The 20,735-nt window shown below is 41.1% G+C and overlaps 1 protein-coding gene across 1 annotated transcript in view; it reads left to right on the top strand.

Annotated features, from left to right (window-relative positions):
* Positions 1-20,735, top strand: part of ITIH2 (inter-alpha-trypsin inhibitor heavy chain 2) — a 70,469-nt gene that overhangs the window by 17,261 nt on the left and 32,473 nt on the right. The window contains exons 3-10 of the mRNA XM_069762056.1: positions 3,069-3,092; positions 3,959-4,131; positions 5,256-5,360; positions 7,786-7,948; positions 8,053-8,160; positions 16,610-16,735; positions 16,976-17,092; positions 17,322-17,490. Coding sequence (XP_069618157.1) covers positions 3,069-3,092; positions 3,959-4,131; positions 5,256-5,360; positions 7,786-7,948; positions 8,053-8,160; positions 16,610-16,735; positions 16,976-17,092; positions 17,322-17,490 — 985 coding nt within the window. The remainder of the gene's footprint in view (positions 1-3,068; positions 3,093-3,958; positions 4,132-5,255; positions 5,361-7,785; positions 7,949-8,052; positions 8,161-16,609; positions 16,736-16,975; positions 17,093-17,321; positions 17,491-20,735) is intronic.

The raw sequence follows: 20,735 nt of genomic DNA, 5'->3' as shown, positions 1-20,735 counted from the left end.
ATGAGAAAAAAACGGATCCGGCGTCATCAGTCGCCAGATCCTTTTTTTCAAAATTCAACAGATTGCGACTGATGGCAAAAAACTGATGTGTGAAAGTGGCCTTACACATATTACTTGTCTTGTCACTTTACAAATGGCAAGGGAAGTAAAACATTTTAAAGTGAACCTGTCACCCCCCCCAGGCGTTTGTAACTAAAAGAGCCACCTTGTGCAGCACTAATGCATTCTGTCAAGGTGGCTCTTGTAGTTCGTGTCCCTGCCAATGCTGAAATAATCGTTTATATAATTTGTACCTCATACCTCGAATTTGATAGGGGGGCAGGTCTTTCCCTCCCTTTCACAGTCGCACCACAGCCGTCAGTTATTTCTCATGGGCGCCGTCTCCTCAGCATTTAGGCATTTTCCCGGCGCTTGAGCTGTAATCCTTATCCTTGGGCATGCGCAGTTAGTGCTGCCCATCCACTGACATCACATAGTGTCTTTCTTATTGCGCCAGCGTGGACGCATGGCCCGAGATCCCGCCAAGCAGTCTCTTCTGATTTATTCACTCTATGGGGCTGGGAATCTTGGGCATGCGCAGTACTTATCTGCGGCTCTCCTTCATCTCCCTTCGCCTCTTTCCTACTGTGCGGCATCATAGGAATCGTCAGATATCGTCAGATACCTATGACACTGCACAGTAGGAAAGAGGGCTGTGGTGCGTCTGTGTAAGGGGGGAAAGACCTGCCCCCCTGTCAAATTCAAGGTATGAAGGACAAATTATATAAACGATTATTTCAGCGTTGGCAGGGACACGAACTAAAAGAGCCACCTTGACAGAATGCAGCATTAGTGCTGCACAAGGTGGCTTTTTTAGTGACAAACGCCTGGGGGGGTGACAGGTTCCCTTTAAAGCAAATATTACATGCTCTAAAATGTAAAACTTTTCCTAATAAATCATTTCTTAATTTTTCCCATTATAAGTAAATGTTAAATTATTATTTAAATTATTTAAATTCCAATATGCAGCTCTGGCAAAAACTAAGAGACCACTGCAAAATTTTCAGTTTGTCTGATTTATCTCTTTATAGGTATATGTAAAATGTAAATTATACTTTTATGAGAAATGGTCAAAATAACAAAAAAAATGCATTGCTTGCAGACCTCAAATAATGCAAAAAAAAAAAAACAAGTTCATAATCATTTAGAAACAACAATACTAATGTTTTAACTCAGGAAGAGTTCAGAAATCAGTATTTTCTGGAATAACCATGATTTTTAATCTCTGCTTTCATGATTATTGGCATGCTTTGTACCAGTCTTTTACACTGCTTTTGGGTGACCTTATGCCACTCCTGGTACAAAAAAATGTAAGCAGTTCTTTGTTTGATGGCTTGTAACTATCCATCTTTCTCTTGATTACATTCCAGAGGTTTTCAATGGTGCTCAGGTCTGGAGATTGGCCTGGCCATGACAGGGATTTGATGTGGTGGTTCTTCATCCACACATTGATTGACCTAGCTGTGTGGCATGGCGCATTGTCCTGCTGGAAAAAACAGTCCCCAGAGTTGGGGAACATTGCCTGAGCAGAAGGAATCAACTGTTTTTCCAGAATAATCTTGTATGCGGCTTGATTCTAACATCCTTTGCAAAGATTCACCTGCCCAATTCCAGCCTTGCTGAAGCATCCCAATTATCTCAAACACATAATAAGAAATAGCGAGGGTGCGGGGAGTGCAGGAGGATGACTGCCGTTTCGTGCAATCAGCACTTCTACAGGTCCATCACGGGACCCGTAGAAGTGCTGATTGTACGAAACGGCCTTCGTCCTCCTGCACTCCCCGCACCCTCGCTATTTCTCATTATGTGTTTCAGACAATCTGCACTTTGGATTATACACATTGAATCAGCAAACTGGTGAGTGCCGCTGTCTTCTAATTTCTCGTTATGATATTTGGTATCCCCAAATCATCACCGATCCTCCACCAAATTTCACAGTGGGTGCAAAACACTGTGGCTTGTATGCCTCTCCAGGTCTCCGTCTAATCAATAGACGACCAGGTGTTGGGCAAAGCTGAAAATTAGACTCATTAGAGAAGATTACCTAACTCCAATCCTCTATGGTCCAATCCTTATGGTCTTTGGTAAACTTCAGCCTGGCTCTCCTTTGCTTCTCATTGATGAAAGGCTTTTTTCTAGCTTTACATGACTTGAGTCCTGCCTCTAGGAGCCTGTTATGAACTGTTCTTGCCGTGCACTTCACCCCAGCTGCCATTTGCCATTCCTTTTCTAGGTCACTTGATGTCATCCTGCGGTTGCTGAGTGACATTCAAATAAGATGACTGTCATCCTGGTCAGTGGAGAGTCGTTATCGCCCTCTGCCGGTCTGTAGCTTTGTTGTCCCCAATGTCTGCTGCTTGACCTTGTTGTAATGGACTGCCAGCTTAGAAATTTTAAGGATGGAGGCAACATGACGCTCAATGTGTCCCTCTGCTAGTAAAGCCAGAATTGAGCCCTTCTTTTCCTCATTCAAGACTTTTCTTTTCAACTCCTTTGGCATGGTTAAAAGTTATTTTTTCATTCCTATTACTTTGGGATATTACTAGCACTTGTTTTGCCATCCAGCTTGTCCTATTGCAAGAGGATTGTGAACACCACAGCAGTGTTTTTTATAATTTCCTTCTTTTAAGATTTGGTTCAGGTGATCCCCTAATCAGACGCACATTAAGGAGAATGAGGTGTACTCTGGTTGGAATTCAACTGACACTGGAATGGAATGGCTGTCAGACATGTAGAGAAGCTGATTTTTATAAAACTGTGCAGTGGTCTCTTCATTTTTGCCAGAGCTGTCTAAAGTTTCTTGTTTAAGGACGCAATACTCGTGGTGGGAGATATGGTCTATGCTAGTATAATAAAATAAATATCAGATCTGAAAATGAACATTTGAGGTCCTTGCTTACTTTGTGAACTGTTAACCATATAATGACAAATCTTGATAATGTGATGTAAAGCGCTGCGGAATATGTTAGCGCTATATAAAAATAAAGATTATTATTATTATTATTATTTCCTATATTCTTGTTTTATAGCGATCGGAAGATAGCAGTGAAAAGGTAGGTGTTTCTGCTGAAACCATAAGGTCAGAGATAGATAACTGAATGTTGACTGTTCCTTTAACTGCAAGGTCATTGACATGGAACATGTAAAAGAACACATGCTAGAGAGGCTAAGGGGGGCTTATTGGATAATTGTGTAAGCCATTTAGTAGAAGAATTGTATTAAAGTAAAGATAAAAAAGAATAGTTGATGGTTGCATAAATGCCACTAGAAATATTGTGGATTTGAGTAGAAATAGTTGGTAACATATTTTTTATACATTTTACTTTACATTTATTTTATATCATAGGTCTCACTAGAGCTATTTTATAGTTTAAAGGGAACCTGCCACATACAGAAGTGCTATTTACCTGCAAATATAGCGTTAAAACCATGCCTGCCTGCCTTACTGAACCAGCGGCTAAAGAGAGAAAATGATCTTGAACTTATATCATCTCTGTGTATGCTTGCTTCAAGTCATTGAGGCAGTGCAGGAATCCCACCTTCATGTAATGTGCTGAGGTGTAAGAGACAAGTCCCTCGCCCTCAGCTACTGCCGTGAGCCACGTTGCACAGTAACCAATGACTATAACTGCTCCTTGCATTGCCCTGATGACTGGAAGCAAGCAGCTACAAGGTAAATCAAATTGAATTTTCTCCCTGTAGATGCTGCTTCACTTATGGGGGTCTAACACGATTTTAATGCTATCTAGCTGCAGATGAACCTCATATCTGAATGTAAATATTGCTTCTGGACATGATGGTCTCCCTTTAATATTCTTAAAACTCCTTATATATTTCATGATTAGTGTTTAATTAAAATGTCTCCATATATAATGCAACAATTGAGTGACAATGGTATGTCCATCATTCCTCCTACCAGGCGCCGTCCCATGACTCAATCTCCCTGTACAGCTACAAGGTGCAATCAACCATCACTTCACACTTTGTTAATACCATGATACAAAGCAAAGTGGAAAACAATGCCAAACACGCGCAGAGTCTCGCATTTGATATCCAGATACCAAAAGGTGCATTGATCAATAACTTCACGATGTAAGCATCATTTCAATCTGCTTCTCATGCTTTGATACACCTTTCAGATTTTTTAAATATATTGTCTATTATTTCAAGGTTTTATTTTTAGTACAGATTTGTGGTTCTTAATAAAATAAGTGTCATAAATGGTGCGTTCTCTAAATGGAATATAGACAGCAGTGGGGACTGTAGGGATCTGTACTAGGACCGATTCTTTTTAACCTCTTTGTTACTGACCTTGTGGATAGGATTGAGAGCAAATTGTCAGACTTTGCTGACGACATCAAACTATTTAGGATACTAAAATCTGACTTTGACATTACAATATTGCAAAGCGATCTGGATAAGATGAATGAATGGACAAACAATTAGCAAATGAGGTATAATGTAGATACAGTGCCTTGCGAAAGTATTTGCCCCCCATGGAACTTTTCAACCTTTTCCCACATATCATGCTTCAAACATAAAGATAACAAATGTAAATTTTTTGAGAAGAATCAACAACAAGTTGAACACAATTTATTGGTCATTTTAAATTTTTGTGGAAATTCAACAATGGAAAAGTAATGGCAGACGCTATAAAAGCTTTTAAAAAATGGATGGACGATTTCCTTAGTACACATAATATTGCCGGTTATAGATAATTTAGTTACAAAGACTTTATCACTGAGGGGCGATCTAATAACCATGTATAAGTATATAAGGGGACAATACAAATATCTCTCCAAGGATCTGTTTATACCAAGGAAGTTGACGGTCACAAGGGGGCATTTTTTGCGTCTAGAGGAGAGAAGGTTTTTCCATCAACATAGAAAAGGATTCTTTACTGTTAGGGCAGTGAGAATCTGGAATTCCTTGCCTGAGGAGGTGGTGATGGCGAACTCAGTTGAGGGGTTCAAGAGAAACCTGGATGTCTTCCTAGAGTGTAACAATATTGTATCTTACAGTTATTAGGTTCTTTAGAAGGACGTAGATCTGGGGATTTATTCTGACGCAATAGCTGGATGGACAAATGTCTTTTTTTGGCCTTGCTAACTATGTTACTATATTACTGAAGAAAGATTGAACTTGATGGACCACGGCTTTTTTCAACTATGTAACTAGGTAATATTATAATTATTTTGTAAAAAACTTTCTTTCAGGAATGTCAATGGCATCACATTTAGTGGCTCAATAAGAGAAAAGTCGGAGGCTAGAAGCTTGTACTCCAAAGCAAGAGCAAGAGGCAAATCAGCCGGACTGTTAAGGTCAGAGGAACATTATTGCACAATGCCATTTTTTATGTAGAAGTTTATTAATATCTTATCAATGCAATATTTTCTTAAGCATACAATCTAAAAAATATTCAAAACCCTCAAGAATGAAGAAAATCAGTGCTCACAGACCCAGATTTCCCATGGAGTACATAACATGATGGTTTCTTCAACCATGCAATCGTTCAACTTCAAATCTAGTTTCAAAAAAAAAAAAAAAAAAAAAAATCTAGTTTCAAAAAAAAAAAAAAGGCTTTGGGTCCATGGTGTTAACGTGAATAATTTACTGGGCTGCTTGCTATCATTTTGATAAAATCGCTATTATCTCTGCTACAGATCTAGCGGTTCTCTGAATGCCGAGCTGTATATAACCCTGCACACACATCTAAATAGCAGCTTTCTGTGTATAGTGGAGGGATCTTACAGAGCAGGAGGAGTATATTGCAAGAGACAACTAGTCCTCTAGTGATAATCTCATGCTGATATAACACTGACTTTATTGAAACAACTACACATGGCATGTCACTGGAATCAGGCTCTCTGCCACTAGATCATGATGCTTTCAGATTACATAGCAAAACCTGCTGACTAATTCCCCTTTATGGCTCCCATACACATTAGTTGAGAGCTCCTGTGTGTGGTGCAGTTGACAGAGATGGTGATAGTGAGAGATATAAATCAATGAAAGGTGCATTACACAATATGCCATAGACCAGGGGTGGGAAATTAATTTTCCTCAATGGCCACGTAAGAGACCATGTCTGTTGTGGAGGGCTGGATCAACAGACTGAAATTAATGCTGCTTAATATGAATATTATCATTAACATGTTTATTAATTGTATTGTTTATTATTGAGAAGCTGTTACTGCTAATACATGGTACGCTATGACGTATTGTAGCACGTATCATTATCAGTATCAACTAATCAAAAACAAAACAATATAATTCACTCCGTTTTATACAATTATAAAAAGCAGTATAACAAAAGCAGTATCCCCCCACATGTAAAGGCACTTAGGGTATGTGCACACGTTCAGGTCTTTTTGCGTTTTTTTCATGATAAAAACGCTATAAAAACGCATTAAAACACAGATATATGCATCCTATAATTTAGAATGCATTCTGCAATTTTTGTGCACATGATGCGTTTTTTTCCGTAAAAAAAACGCATTGCTGTAAAAAAAGCAGCATGTTCATTAATTTTGCGGATTTTTGAGGTTTTTCCCGCTATTTAATGCATTGGGAAAAAAACGGAAAAAAAAAGTACAAAAAACACGCAAAATATGCGTCAAAAATGCATAAAAAACGCGAAAAAAACACATGCGGATTTCTAGGAGAAATGTCCGTTTTTTGTCAGGAAATTTCTGCAAAAAATCCTGACGTGTGCACATACCCTTACTGTTGCCTACACAGTATAATATCTCATCAGCTCTTACCCAAAAGTGTGACATCCCCACAGCCCTCCCACACACAGTATGATGGTCCTCACACTCCCCCCAACAGAGTATGATGGCCCCATATTTCCCCACACGGTATGATATCTGCCTGCCCCCATACACAGTATGATGCCTCCACAGATTCACCCCACAAGTACTGACTGCCAATGAAAAAACACACAAATACTACTCACCTTGTGCTGGTTCATGGACGCACTGTGCAGTGTATGGACTGAGGCTCTACACGATATACCTTATCAAGTGACATCATTGCACGTGCTGTGCCAAGACAAAGGCGCACAGGCTAAATGGTGGAACAAGGAGCCAATGGCTCCCTAGTCCATCATTGCCGAAATCGATATGCAAGATGGAGGGATTGCAGTGCCAATCGGCAACAGGCTCCACCCCAACTCGCAGTCAGTACACCACTGTTTCCTGGTTTTCAGCTGTTCCTGTCTAGCCAACAAGCCATAGTTACCCCAGAGATTAAGCTATCTTGCAAGCGTGCATGATTACTTCAATTAAGCCAAGGGAATTGGTTGCTGTCAGACCCCTTTATCAGAGTCTTATCTCCTGTGGGAACAAGGTCATTACTTAATATCACAGGTGTTTCAGAAGACCTACATACATAAGAGATTATTGATCAATACCACTGGAATTGGCGGGTTTGACTGACTTTTATCTAATTTGTGTGATTTCTTATAGAAATAGATAACTAATAGTCTGAATAAAGATTGTGTCACAAACATCAGTTTGAATAGTATCACTTTGGAGGATTTAATTATGGTTTCTGTCAGGGTATCTATGGTTTAGAACATTCTAGTACTTATACTCTACCACTACTATGTGTGCATCCACTGGTCCATTGTAAACTGTAGTCAAGCTATGCAGGTAAGCAACCGTGAAACAGTGATGACGTTATTGAATTTTCCATACATATGATAAATCACAAGATCTCAATATCTCCTATTTTCCGGTACAGAACTAATTCCCTAGACATGGAAAATTTCAAAGCTGAATTAAATGTTCCCGGAGGAACAAAAGTTCAATTTGAACTTCATTACCAGGAAGCCCTTCAGAGGAAACTAGGTGCCTATGAACATGTTCTCTATCTCCAGCCAGGCCGGTTGGCTAAACATTTTGAGGTAAGAAGTGGAGGGCATCTAACAGGAAACAGAATATCAAGCTTTTAAAATGACTAGAAACATAATTAACCCTGTTTACCATAATAGTAAATTTATGTTTCCAGGTGGATATCTATGTCTTGGAGCCTGAAGGAATCAGTAGTCTCACTGTGGTTAACCCAGTTGCAAAACAATTTACTGACGTCATTAATGTTGACCTAGGAGACCAAAAGGTAAAAAGAAAATAAATTTTATGTTATACGTGTGTAAAGACATGTTATGTAAAGAGACCAGAGACAAAAAAAAACAAACAGGCAAATAACTCTGAAATTTTCATAACTACATTCAGATTTATGAAACCTGAAACTGTTGAACCCTAAAGGTAAGTACTTGGGATGTGTGAATCTTTTGAAATTTCTCAAAAATATGAATCAAGGCAAGTTAATTCATTGTGAATAGCAAATGCCGCAAAGCCTCCAATTGCCCTGAAAAGACGTGGATAACAGGAGGTCTCCTAAAATTTTATCAAACCCATTTCAAGAAATTTAATGTAAAAATAGCCTATGTATTGTCAAAGTAACCTTAAAGGGGTTGGCCACTACTACGACAACCCCTTATTAATCAAAATGTTTAGCCCCAACAAAATAATAAAGCCTATACCCCCTCCCTTGTCGGCGCCGTTCCAGCAGTGTCGACACTCACGATCCCAGGGCTCTCATGTAGTGTTGTGACACGGGACCCCGGCACCCAATCAGCGCTGGCATCACTGTCCCCACCTTTGGACAAATCGAACATGAAGAGGAAGTCCAGGCTGCAGCTGACTTCCTCTTTATGCTCAACTAGATGGTGGCCCGATTCTAACGCATCGGGTATTCTAGAATATGTATGTAGTTTATTTATGAAGTTTTCATAATAATGCAATTTATACACAGGATTTGGACGGCCGGCGCGACTAATTAGCGAAGCGTGGTTCAAATTCTGCGCCAATTCGCGGCCGGACTGCGCCTGTTGCTGATTGGTCACACCTGGTCATGAACAATCAGTGAAGCCAGGGCCTGCTCCAGGTTTTTGAGGGCCCTGGGCGAAAGAGTCTCAGTGGGCCCCCCTCTTTAACACATACCACAATTCATGATGCACAGATACAGCAGAGAAATATAGCACAGCCAAGTAGCATACAGCCCACAAAGTATATAACACAGCCCACGTAGTATATACAGTGGGGCAAAAAAGTATTTAGTCAGTCAGCAATAGTGCAAGTTCCACCACTTAAAAAGATGAGAGGCGTCTGTAATTTACATCATAGGTAGACCTCAACTATGGGAGACAAACTGAGAAAAAAAAATCCAGAAAATCACATTGTCTGTTTTTTTTAACAATTTATTTGCATATTATGGTGGAAAATAAGTATTTGGTCAGAAACAAACAATCAAGATTTCTGGCTCTCACAGACCTGTAACTTCTTCTTTAAGAGTCTCCTCTTTCCTCCACTCATTACCTGTAGTAATGGCACCTGTTTAAACTTGTTATCAGTATAAAAAGACACCTGTGCACACCCTCAAACAGTCTGACTCCAAACTCCACTATGGTGAAGACCAAAGAGCTGTCAAAGGACACCAGAAACAAAATTGTAGCCCTGCACCAGGCTGGGAAGACTGAATCTGCAATAGCCAACCAGCTTGGAGTGAAGAAATCAACAGTGGGAGCAATAATTAGAAAATGGAAGACATACAAGACCACTGATAATCTCCCTCGATCTGGGGCTCCACGCAAAATCCCACCCCGTGGGGTCAGAATGATCACAAGAACGGTGAGCAAAAATCCCAGAACCACGCGGGGGGACCTAGTGAATGAACTGCAGAGAGCTGGGACCAATGTAACAAGGCCTACCATAAGTAACACACTACGCCACCATGGACTCAGATCCTGCAGTGCCAGACGTGTCCCACTGCTTAAGCCAGTACATGTCCGGGCCCGTCTGAAGTTTGCTAGAGAGCATTTGGATGATCCAGAGGAGTTTTGGGAGAATGTCCTATGGTCTGATGAAACCATACTGGAACTGTTTGGTAGAAACACAACTTGTCGTGTTTGGAGGAAAAAGAATACTGAGTTGCATCCATCAAACACCATACCTACTGTAAAGCATGGTGGTGGAAACATCATGCTTTGGGGCTGTTTCTCTGCAAAGGGGCCAGGACGACTGATCCGGGTACATGAAAGAATGAATGGGGCCATGTATCGTGAGATTTTGAGTGCAAACCTCCTTCCATCAGCAAGGGCATTGAAGATAAAACGTGGCTGGGTCTTTCAACATGACAATGATCCAAAGCACACCGCCAGGGCAACGAAGGAGTGGCTTCGTAAGAAGCATTTCAAGGTCCTGGAGTGGCCTAGCCAGTCTCCAGATCTCAACCCTATAGAAAACCTTTGGAGGGAGTTGAAAGTCCGTGTTGCCAAGCGAAAAGCCAAAAACATCACTGCTCTAGAGGAGATCTGCATGGAGGAATGGGCCAACATACCAACAACAGTGTGTGGCAACCTTGTGAAGACTTACAGAAAACGTTTGACCTCTGTCATTGCCAACAAAGGATATATTACAAAGTATTGAGATGAAATTTTGTTTCTGACCAAATACTTATTTTCCACCATAATATGCAAATAAATTGTTAAAAAAACAGACAATGTGATTTTCTGGATTTTTTTTTCTCAGTTTGTCTCCCATAGTTGAGGTCTACCTATGATGTAAATTACAGACGCATCTCATCTTTTTAATTGGTGGAACTTGCACTATTGCTGACTGACTAAATACTTTTTTGCCCCACTGTAACACAGCACACGTAGTATATAGCACAGCCCACGTAGTATATTGCCCAGCCACGTAGTATATAGCACAGCCCCCGTAGTATATAGCACAGACACATAGTATATTGCCCAGCCACGCAATATATAGCAAAGTCACGTAATATATTGCACAGCCATGTAATATATTGCACAGCCATATAGTATATAGCACAGCCACGTAGTTTATAGCACAGAGACGTAGTATATAGCACAGAGACATAGTATATAACACAGCCCATGCAGTATATAACACAGGCCACGTAGTATAGAGCACAGCGATGTAGTATATTGCCCAGCCACGTAATATATACTACAGCCACGTAGTATATAGCACAGAGACGTAGTATATAATACAGCCCATGCCATATATAACACAGCCCATGCAGTATATAACACAGCCCACATAGTATATTGCCCAGCCACGTAATATATTGCACAGCCACGTAGTATATTGCACAGCCACGTTGTATATAGCAAAGCCACGTAGTATATAACACAGCCCATGCAGTATATAACACAGGCCATGTAGTATAGAGCACTGTTGTGAATTCAGCTTTTGGGCTCCCTCTGGTGGTTGTAGAGGGTAATGCAGTTGTGCCTGGACTGCAGGAGAGGACAGGTGTATCTACTAATTGCAAAACTGACTGGGGTATATAGCTTTGCAGGATCCTTTAGTCAGTGCCAGTTTTCCATTGTTCTGGAAGGATTCACTTCCCTGCTGGTCTCTCCAGTTTGCTGTGCTTTTCTACAAAGATAAGTCCTGGCATTGGTGCAATAAACAAGAAGACGAGCACTCACCATCTGTGCAAAAGGTCTTTCCTTTATTGAGGCTTCATGTTAAAAAAAAAGCAGGATCCAGCAGGGAGAACCTGAGGTTCCTATGACGACGATCGTTTCGCTCTAGTGAGTTTCTACGGGTCTGATGGTAATGTGAGGTGGGAGAGCTTATCAAGCATATCCGTCCAAGCGGCACTCCCTCCCCTGTAAACGTCACCGAAGTAAGGAACTCCTACTTAATAAAACTTTAAAAACTAAGTGAAGTGGAACAAAAATGACTTAACAAACATATAAAACTACAAATACATATTCAAAACAATGAGTACAACGACAGATTACCAAGATACCTATAAAAAGCTGGTCTCTCCAGTTTGCTGTGCTTTTCTACAAATATAAGTCCTGGCATTGTTTTTGCTGTCCACCTGCAGTGGACCTTATAGTTCTGTGCTTTTTCATGTTTTTGTCTTGTCCAGCTTAGTCTGTGAAGGATTTTTTGCAGCCTAGCTATTTCTATGGAGATGCAGATGTACCCCCCATGTCTTTAGTCAGATGTGGTGATCCGTATTTTCTGCGGTGGATATTTTCTAGTGTTTTTATACTGACCGCATAGTACTCTGTTCTATTCTTTCTTTTTAGCTAGTATGGCCTCCTATGCTAATATCTGATTTCATATCTGCGTATGTTATTTCCCTCTCCTCTCACAGTCAATATTTGTGGGGGGCTATCTATCCTTTGGGGATTTTCTCTGAGGCAAGATAGGTTTCCTGTTTCTGTCTTTAGGGGTAGTTAGATCTTAGGCTGTGCCGAGGGGTCTAGGGAGTGTTAGGTACCCCCCACGGCTACTTCTAGTTGCGCTGCTAGGTTCAGGGGTTGTGGTCAGTACAGGGACCACCTTCTCCAGAGTCCGTCTCATGCTGCTCCTAGGCCACCAGATCATAACAGAGCACAGCGATGTAGTATATTGCCCAGCCACGTAATATATACTACAGCCACGTAGTATATAGCACAGAGACGTAGTATAAAATACAGCCCATGCTGTATATAACACAGCCCATGCAGTATATAACACAGCCCAAGTAGTATATTGCCCTGCCACGTAATATATTGCACAGCCACGTAGTATATAGCACAGCCATGTTGTATATAGCAAAGCCACGTAGTATATAACACAGCCCATGCAGTATATAACACAGGCCATGTAGTATAGAGCACAGCGATGTAGTATATTGCCCAACCACGTAATATATACCACAGCCACGTAGTATATATACCACAGCCACATAGTATATAGCACAGAGATTTAGTATATAACACAGCCCATGCAGTATCTAACACAGCCCACATAGTATATAGCAATGTGGCCACCATATCCCTGTTAAAAAAAAGAATTAAAATAAAAAATAGTTATATACTCACCTTCCGTCTGCCCCCGGATCCAACCCAGGCGTTTACCGATGCTCTTCGCGACGCTCCGGTCCTAAGAATGCATTGCGGTCTCGCAAGATGATTACATGCGGACTTGCGAGACTGCTACGTCATCATCTCGCGAGACCGCAATGCTTGGACCAGAGCATTGCAAGGAGCAGCGGGAAAGGCGATGGAAGGTGAGAATATAATGATTTTTTATTTTGTTTATTATTTTTAACATTAGATCTTTTTACTATTGATGCTGCATAGGCAGCATCAATAGTAAAAAGTTGGTCACACAGGGTTAATAGCAGCATTAACGGACTGCGTTACACCGCGGCATAATGCGGTGTAACGCAGCCATTAACCTTGTGTGAGCGCTGACTGGAGGGGGCACTGACGGAGAGTAGGAAGAACTAATTCGTGGGCGGACTGTGCCCGTCGCTGATTGGTCACAATCAGCGATGCGAGCTTTCCGTGACAGACAGACAAACAGACGGAAGTACCCTTTAGACGATTATAGTACCCCTTAGACGAAGCTTTCCATAGCAAAACGCGCATCAGGTGTGGTGGGTCCCTGGCTCTTGCTGGGTAAGCATATGCTATATACTTTACATATGGGATTTATTGGTGATGTATGTTAAATACGGCGGGCAGTTGCGTTCTGGCATTTTCTTACTTATGCTTTTATACTACTGATTGTAGTTTGACTACGTATGATATGCACCTTATATTTATTATTTGCTCGATTGCTGCTGCCCGCATTTTGATTTGATACATCTTATATATATTTGTGTGAGCAATCAATTGTATAGTCCTGTTATGTGTTTTATATAAATTAAGCCATTTTGTAGCCATACCCACCGGTCTTTTTCCTGTACTTGATTTTTGTTTTAATTTCTTTGCGCTTTTATTGTTATATATTTGACAATAATAAAGTTTATATTATCTAAACCAGACTGTGGGCGATAGTTTGGGTGGATATATATAGATTTGTACAAAGGCTGATTGGGCTCCAGCGTCGCAGGTCACAACATCGCATGAGCGCCTTGGGGAGAGAGCGAGTGCAGCCACAGCGGGAACGATCTGGCATGGGAGGTGAGTATAAGCGTTATTATTTTGTAAGGGTATGAGAAGAAGTTATCGAAGTAGTAGACAACTACTTTAATATATATGGTTTTAGGTAGGCAGATGTTAACCAACAATTTATTCCTTATACATTCATTGCCTTCACTACTTGACTGTCACATAATACCTGTGCAGCTTCTTCAGTGTTTTATGGCTTTTTGTCCATATCTCTAAGCCAGAGGTGTCAAACTGCATTCCTGGAGGGCTGCTAACAGATCATGTTTTCAGGATGTCCTTGTGTTGCACAGGTGATAATTTAATCACCTGCACAGAATGATTCCAGCACCTTGTGCAATGCTAAGGAAATCTTGAAAACACGCATGGTTTGAGGACCTCGAGGAATGCAGTTTGACACCCCTGCTCTAAGCCAAACTTATGAACTGTGATGTTCCCTCATTATCTATATTTATCAGTGAAAGACTGCTGCACTTACTGCCTCTGCTTTTATACAGTCTATGATAGTCCTACCTGATTGACTGCGAGAAACCATGTGATAAGATAGCTGCAATGCACCATGGGTTTGGGAAGATCGGCCAGCTGCAGCCTCACCTGGTGGATACAATGTTCTACAATGTGTAAAATGATGAAGGTCGTGGTTTTAGGTGATTCAGACAAACGTAAAGCGCTATTTATTTGAATTTGCTCTGTTTTGAGAATTCCTAAATATTCAACATAAATTGATAGAATCTTTTTGCTCACTAATAATAAGCACATATTACTTTGAGTGACCAAATATCTTCTGAAAGTTGTTACCAGTATATTTACATGCAATGATGAATGCAATGAAACTTGTAAGGAAAACAGTGGAGAGTAGCCCTGCTCATTATACTTATTGGTATAATATGAAAAGCAAATGAATAATAATAGTCAACACAAAAGATTTAAGAGCTTTTCCATCCATAAATAGTAATAACGGTAAAACATTCCTTCTATTATTTTATGCTTATTAGCGTTTTCATGTCCTTATACTGATATATCAAGCACAGAAGTCTGTACATACAGCTGTTACTCCTCAATTCCTGCATAAAAAGTTTTGAAAAGATGCAAAATTTTGGTGCAACGCAAGGCTGCACTGAAATTTTTGAGCTTTTGGTGTTCTCATATCCCTTTTGCCCAGTTTTACTTAAGTGGGTGGATCTGAGGTGGGCCGGAGTGTGGCAACTCCCAGCAAGTTAAATTCATGATGAGTTGTGGCACACCTTGTCCCACAAATCTTACTCCAGTCTTTGACTGAAGTAAGATTTGTGGCGAGACACACACCAGTTTTCAAACGCACCGGATTCATTAAGAAGCATGTACTTCTTAGTGAATCAGAAGCTTCTGACTCCAGCGCAACTCCTTATCAAGACTAAATATACCAAGATACATGGCACTCCTGTGATTTTTCGGCGCTAAGGAATGGGCCCTCATCAAAGTCAGATTGCTGGGAATATGGCAACCTTGAGAGTAGCAGTTCAATAAAAAGGCAATATGAAATTGCGTGTTATTGAGCACTCAATACCACGCAATTTTACATTGACTTTCGATTGTGCTGCTCAAGCCTGCCATATTGCCAGCATTCTGAGTTTGATGAAGGCCCATTCCTTAGGGCAGAAAAGGCACAAATTTTTCTTTTGGAATGCCTAAATAAAAATACATATCACAAACTTAGGAGTAACATACATAGTAACATAGTAACATAGTTATTAAGGTTGAAGGAAGACTTAGGTCCATCTAGTTCAACCCATAGCCTAACCTACCAAGCCCTAACATGTTGATCCAGAGGAAAGCAAAAAAAACCCATGTGGCAAAGAGTAAGCTCCACATTGGGACAAAAAATTCCTTCCCGACTCCACATACGGCAATCAGACTAGTTCCCTGGATCTACCAAGGAATCTAGTATATATAACCTGCATCACTATACTTTTCAAGAAAGGCATCCAGTCCCCTCTTAAATTTAAGGTCTTTTTCACTGACGGTTTTGCCCAGAGTTTTAGAATTAAGCACATAGTTATACATCTTATTACTTCTACCCAAGTGCATGACCTTACATTTATCCCCATTAAAGCTAATTTGCCATTTATCATCCCAAGCTTCTAGTTTACATAAATCATCCTGTAGTATAAAATTGTCCTCCTCTGTATTGATTACCCTGCAGAGTTTAGTGTCATCTGCAAATATTGAAATTCCACTCTGTATGCCCCCTACAAGGTCATTAATAAATATGTTAAAAAGAAGAGGGCCCAATACTGACCCCTGTGGTACCCCACTGCTAACCGCAACCCAGTCCGAGTGCCGAGTATCTCAATATATTTATTTTTACACGGATTGGAACCCTTGCCCGAGTGAGCACCCATATTCTCCTATTTTTGAGTGCCGTATATCCACTACTATCCTGAGTAAGACTGGCATGAAAAACGCCTGTCATGATAAATCTTGGCCATAGTATTCTGCAATGGATAATCTGTAAAAATAAGTATAAAAAATATGATTAATTTCATTTTTTTATTATCGTCATTTTCATTTACATTTCAATATTTAACCTTTTTTCAGGCTCATATATCTTTCAGGCCAACTGTGGATCAGCAGCGTGAGTGCTCCTCCTGTGTGACAACTGCGGTGAATGGAAGACTAAGTATAAAATATGACGTCAAGAGGGATAGGTCCAGTCAACTCCAGGTAAAATACCAGACAGAAACTTGACAGGCTCCATTATATGTCATAGGGACTCATCAGGAGCAGTTGGTTGGTGTGAAAATGGATCAGTCATACCAGTTAGCGAGATATCAAGAACACAAATTATGACAGAAGTGTGAACGTCATTTTTGGAAAACTACCGTATTTAACGTGACTTTTGAATGTATATGGCCGAATCTCACTATATTCAGCATGCATAACAGGTTATTCTGTGAATTTCAGGTGTTCAATGGATACTTCCTCCATTTCTTTGCTCCAGAAAATCAGCCTCCACTTCCAAAGAACATTTTATTTGTGATTGATGTCAGTGGTTCCATGTGGGGGATTAAAATGAGACAGGTAAGTGTTAAATTGATATACTGTAGTTATATAGTTCCTCCGATATGGGAATGTAGAGGTTTATGACAGATTATCCTTTGCATTCATTGAACACTTGTGCTTTTTGCTTTTTTTAATTGGTTTCAAAAGAGTACATAAATTAATAATCCTAATAATGGTTGTCATAATAATAAGATGTCAAGTTATTCTGAGAAATCTCACATTATAATGCCTTTTTTTTTTCTTATAGACAATTGAAGCTATGAAATCTATCTTAGATGATCTTCGTCCTGATGATCAGTTCGGCATTGTAGACTTCAACCATAATATTCGATGCTGGAAAGACGAGCTTGTTTATGCATCACCCATTGAAGTACAAAGCGCCAAGAAATATGTACAGAATATACAACCTATTGGAGGTAAACTAAAAAATATGTGCCTTTCATGGTATCAAACAATGAATGATTTTTAAAGGGAACCTGTCACCCCGAAAATCGCGGGTGAGGTAAGCCCACCGGCATCAGGGGCTTATCTGCAGCATTCTGTAATGCTGTAGATAAGCCCCCGATGTTACCTGAAAAAGGAGAAAGACGTTAGATTATACTCACCCAGGGGCGGTCCCGCTGCTGGTCAGGTCGGATGGGTGTCTCTGGTCCGCTGCGGTGCCTCCTATCTTCATTACAAGACGTCCTCTTCTGATCTTCAGCCATGGCTCCGGCGCAGGCGTACTTTGCTCTGCCCTGTTGAGGGCAGACAAAGTACTGCAGTGCGCAGGCGCTGGGCCTCTGACCTTTCCGGCGCCTGCGCACTGCAGTACTATCCTCTGCCCTCAAGAGGGCAGAGCAAAGTACGCCTGCGCCGGAGCCGTGGCTGAAGATCAGAAGAGGACGTCTTGTAATGAAGATGGGAGGCGCCGCAGCGGACCAGAGACGCCCATCTGACCTGACCAGCAGCGGGACCGCCCCTGGGTGAGTATAATCTAACGTCTTTCTCCTTTTTCAGGTAACATCGGGGGCTTATCTACAGCATTACAGAATGCTGCAGATAAGCCCCTGATGCCGGTGGGCTTACCTCACCCGCGATTTTCGGGGTGAGAGGTTCCCTTTAACTACTAAAGTCATTCAGAGATCAATGTAAAAATCTATTTCATAGTGTTTCATTTAGAGCAAAAATTATTTAAAGGGATCCTTTAACATGAAAAAAACACTATTAACCTGCAGATATAGGGTTATTCTGCAGGTTAATAGCATGCACTAACCTGCCCGACGCTGGCACTTAGACCCCCGCTGCCGGGAGCAAATGAACTTTAATCCTCCCTGCAGCATTCCGATTTAAGTCACAGGGGTTGCACCAGGCAGGTTCAGTCAGTGCTCTGTGTATAAAGAGAGGGAGGCTATAACCGCGCCCCCGTCACTGACTGACAGCTCGCTAAGCTAACCAGCTGTCAGTCAGTGCCGAGGCAGAAATTAAAGCCACTGCTTTCTATACACAGAGCGGTCACTGAACCCACGGCGTCACCCTACGACTTGAAGCTGAAAGCTGCTGGGAAGAATAAGTTCAATTTCTCGCAGCGCGGGCCTAAGTGCTGAAGCCATGCAGGTTCAGAACACTTTTAACCTGCAGATAAACCCCATATCTATAGGTTTATAGTGTTTTTTTGACCTGACAGGTTCCCATTAAAGGTAACTTTAGGATAAGAGATTCATAATACCTTGTATTATATTGACTTGGCTGCTCTTTTTACACTTAGAAGTCCATTAGAAGGTCTCACGGAGAGATTTACAGCTTTCCCTTGAATTTTGTACATACAGAGTTAGTTTGTTATACTTAATTTTTTCCCAGAAATTATATATTAAAGGTGTTGTCTCATGTTCGTTCCTCAGGTGTGCACATCTCCTAAAGATTGACAGTTCACACCACTGGCATGTCTGAAACATTGGCCCAAACTGTGCCCTCTCTGCTGTAAGCAGAGGCAACTTCAGGGCAGCATTTACAGACGGTATAGCAAACATCTAACCAGTACATGCTCTTTGACTAGGAAACCAGCGTCTGCAGAGGTGGTTGGTAAACTAGGCAATGAGCTGCAAAACTATAAAATTAAAAATAATTCCATTTTTAAGAACAGAGATATAATATGAAGTAAATTGCAAAGTTGTTTGTTTTTACAACACTTTGCAATTTTAACCATTTTCGAAACATGAGTTAATATTTTTAATCTCCTCAGCATTTTGCTATATAATCTATTCACTTTAAAGAATCAATTACAGCCATGGTCGAAATTGTTGGCACTTTTAAAATTGTTCCAGGAAATGAAGTACCATATTTCTCAGACTAATAGGACGCACGGGACCATAAGACGCACTTAGGTTTTAGGGGAGGAAAATTAAAAAAAAATTTAAGCAAAAAGTGTGGTCGTGATGCACGGTTATGGGGGGGCTCTGATGTTAACACTGATATAGGGTTAATGTCCCCCAGTTCTGTACTAATATCCCCAATCCTAGTATATATTTGTAACAACGTGGCACGGGGTGGTAGTCGAGTCCATTAAGCAACTGTTAGTGAGCAACTCGGCCTTGTACATGGACAGATGCAGCCCCAGCCCTGTAGCACAGTCAAATTACCTTCAGCACTCGGTTGCTCTCCACATAGGAACAGCGTTCACCATATGCATCACACAGCACGCTCCGGTTCCAACAGTAGAAAAATTGTTATACTTAAAGAAGTCGTCCACTACTTGCACAACGCCTTATCACACCCCATGCTTGGCCCCAATAAGATAAAAAAGCTTAAACTCACCTCACATGAGGGTGCAGTTCTCGGGGTGTCGACACATTCTCCCAGGGGCTTCTGTGCTGTTGTTGTGACACGTAAACCTGGCATCCAATCAGCACCGGCGTCACTGTCTCCACTGTTGTGAATTCTGCTCTTGGGCTCCCTACGGTGGTTATGAGTGGTAGTGCTGCTGTCTTTGGATCGCAGCATTTATCAGGTGTGTCCACTTATTGCAATTTGGACTGGGCTATTTAAGTCTTGCTTGATCCTTTAGTCAGCGCCAGTTGTCCATTGTTTTTGGAGGATTCACATACCTGACTGGTCTCTCCTGTTTTGCTGTTCTTTTCAACAAAGATAAGTTCTGGCTTTGTTTTTGCTGTCCACATGCTGTGGGCCTTATAGTTCTGTGCATTTTCATGTTTTGTCTTGTCCAGCTTTGTCTGTGTAAGGATTTTTTGCAGCCAAGCTGTATCTCTGGAGATGCAGATATACCCTCCATGTCTTTAGTCAGATGTGGAGTTTTGTATTTTCTGTGGTGGATATTTTCTAGTGTTTTAATACTGACCGCATAGTTCTCTGTCCTATTCTTTCGTTTTAGCTAGAAAGGCCTCCTTTGCTAAATCCTGATTTCAGTCTGCGTATGTCATTTCCCTCTCCTCTCACAGTCAATATTTGTGGGGGGCTGTCTATCCTTTGGGGATTTTCTCTGAGGCAAGATAGTTTTCCCTTTCTATCTTTAGGGGAAGTTAGTCCTTAGGCTGTGTCGAGGTGTCTAGGGAGTGTTAGGTACATCCCACGGCTACTTCTAGTTGCGGTGCTAAGTTCAGGGTCTGCGGTCAGTACAAGTACCACCTTCTCCAGAGTACGTCACATGCTGCTCCTAGGCCACCAG

This window comes from Ranitomeya imitator, chromosome 4 (assembly GCF_032444005.1).
Source record: "Ranitomeya imitator isolate aRanImi1 chromosome 4, aRanImi1.pri, whole genome shotgun sequence".
Classification (NCBI taxonomy): Eukaryota; Metazoa; Chordata; class Amphibia; order Anura; family Dendrobatidae; genus Ranitomeya; species Ranitomeya imitator.
This window is presented reverse-complemented; position numbering and strand designations above follow the sequence as displayed.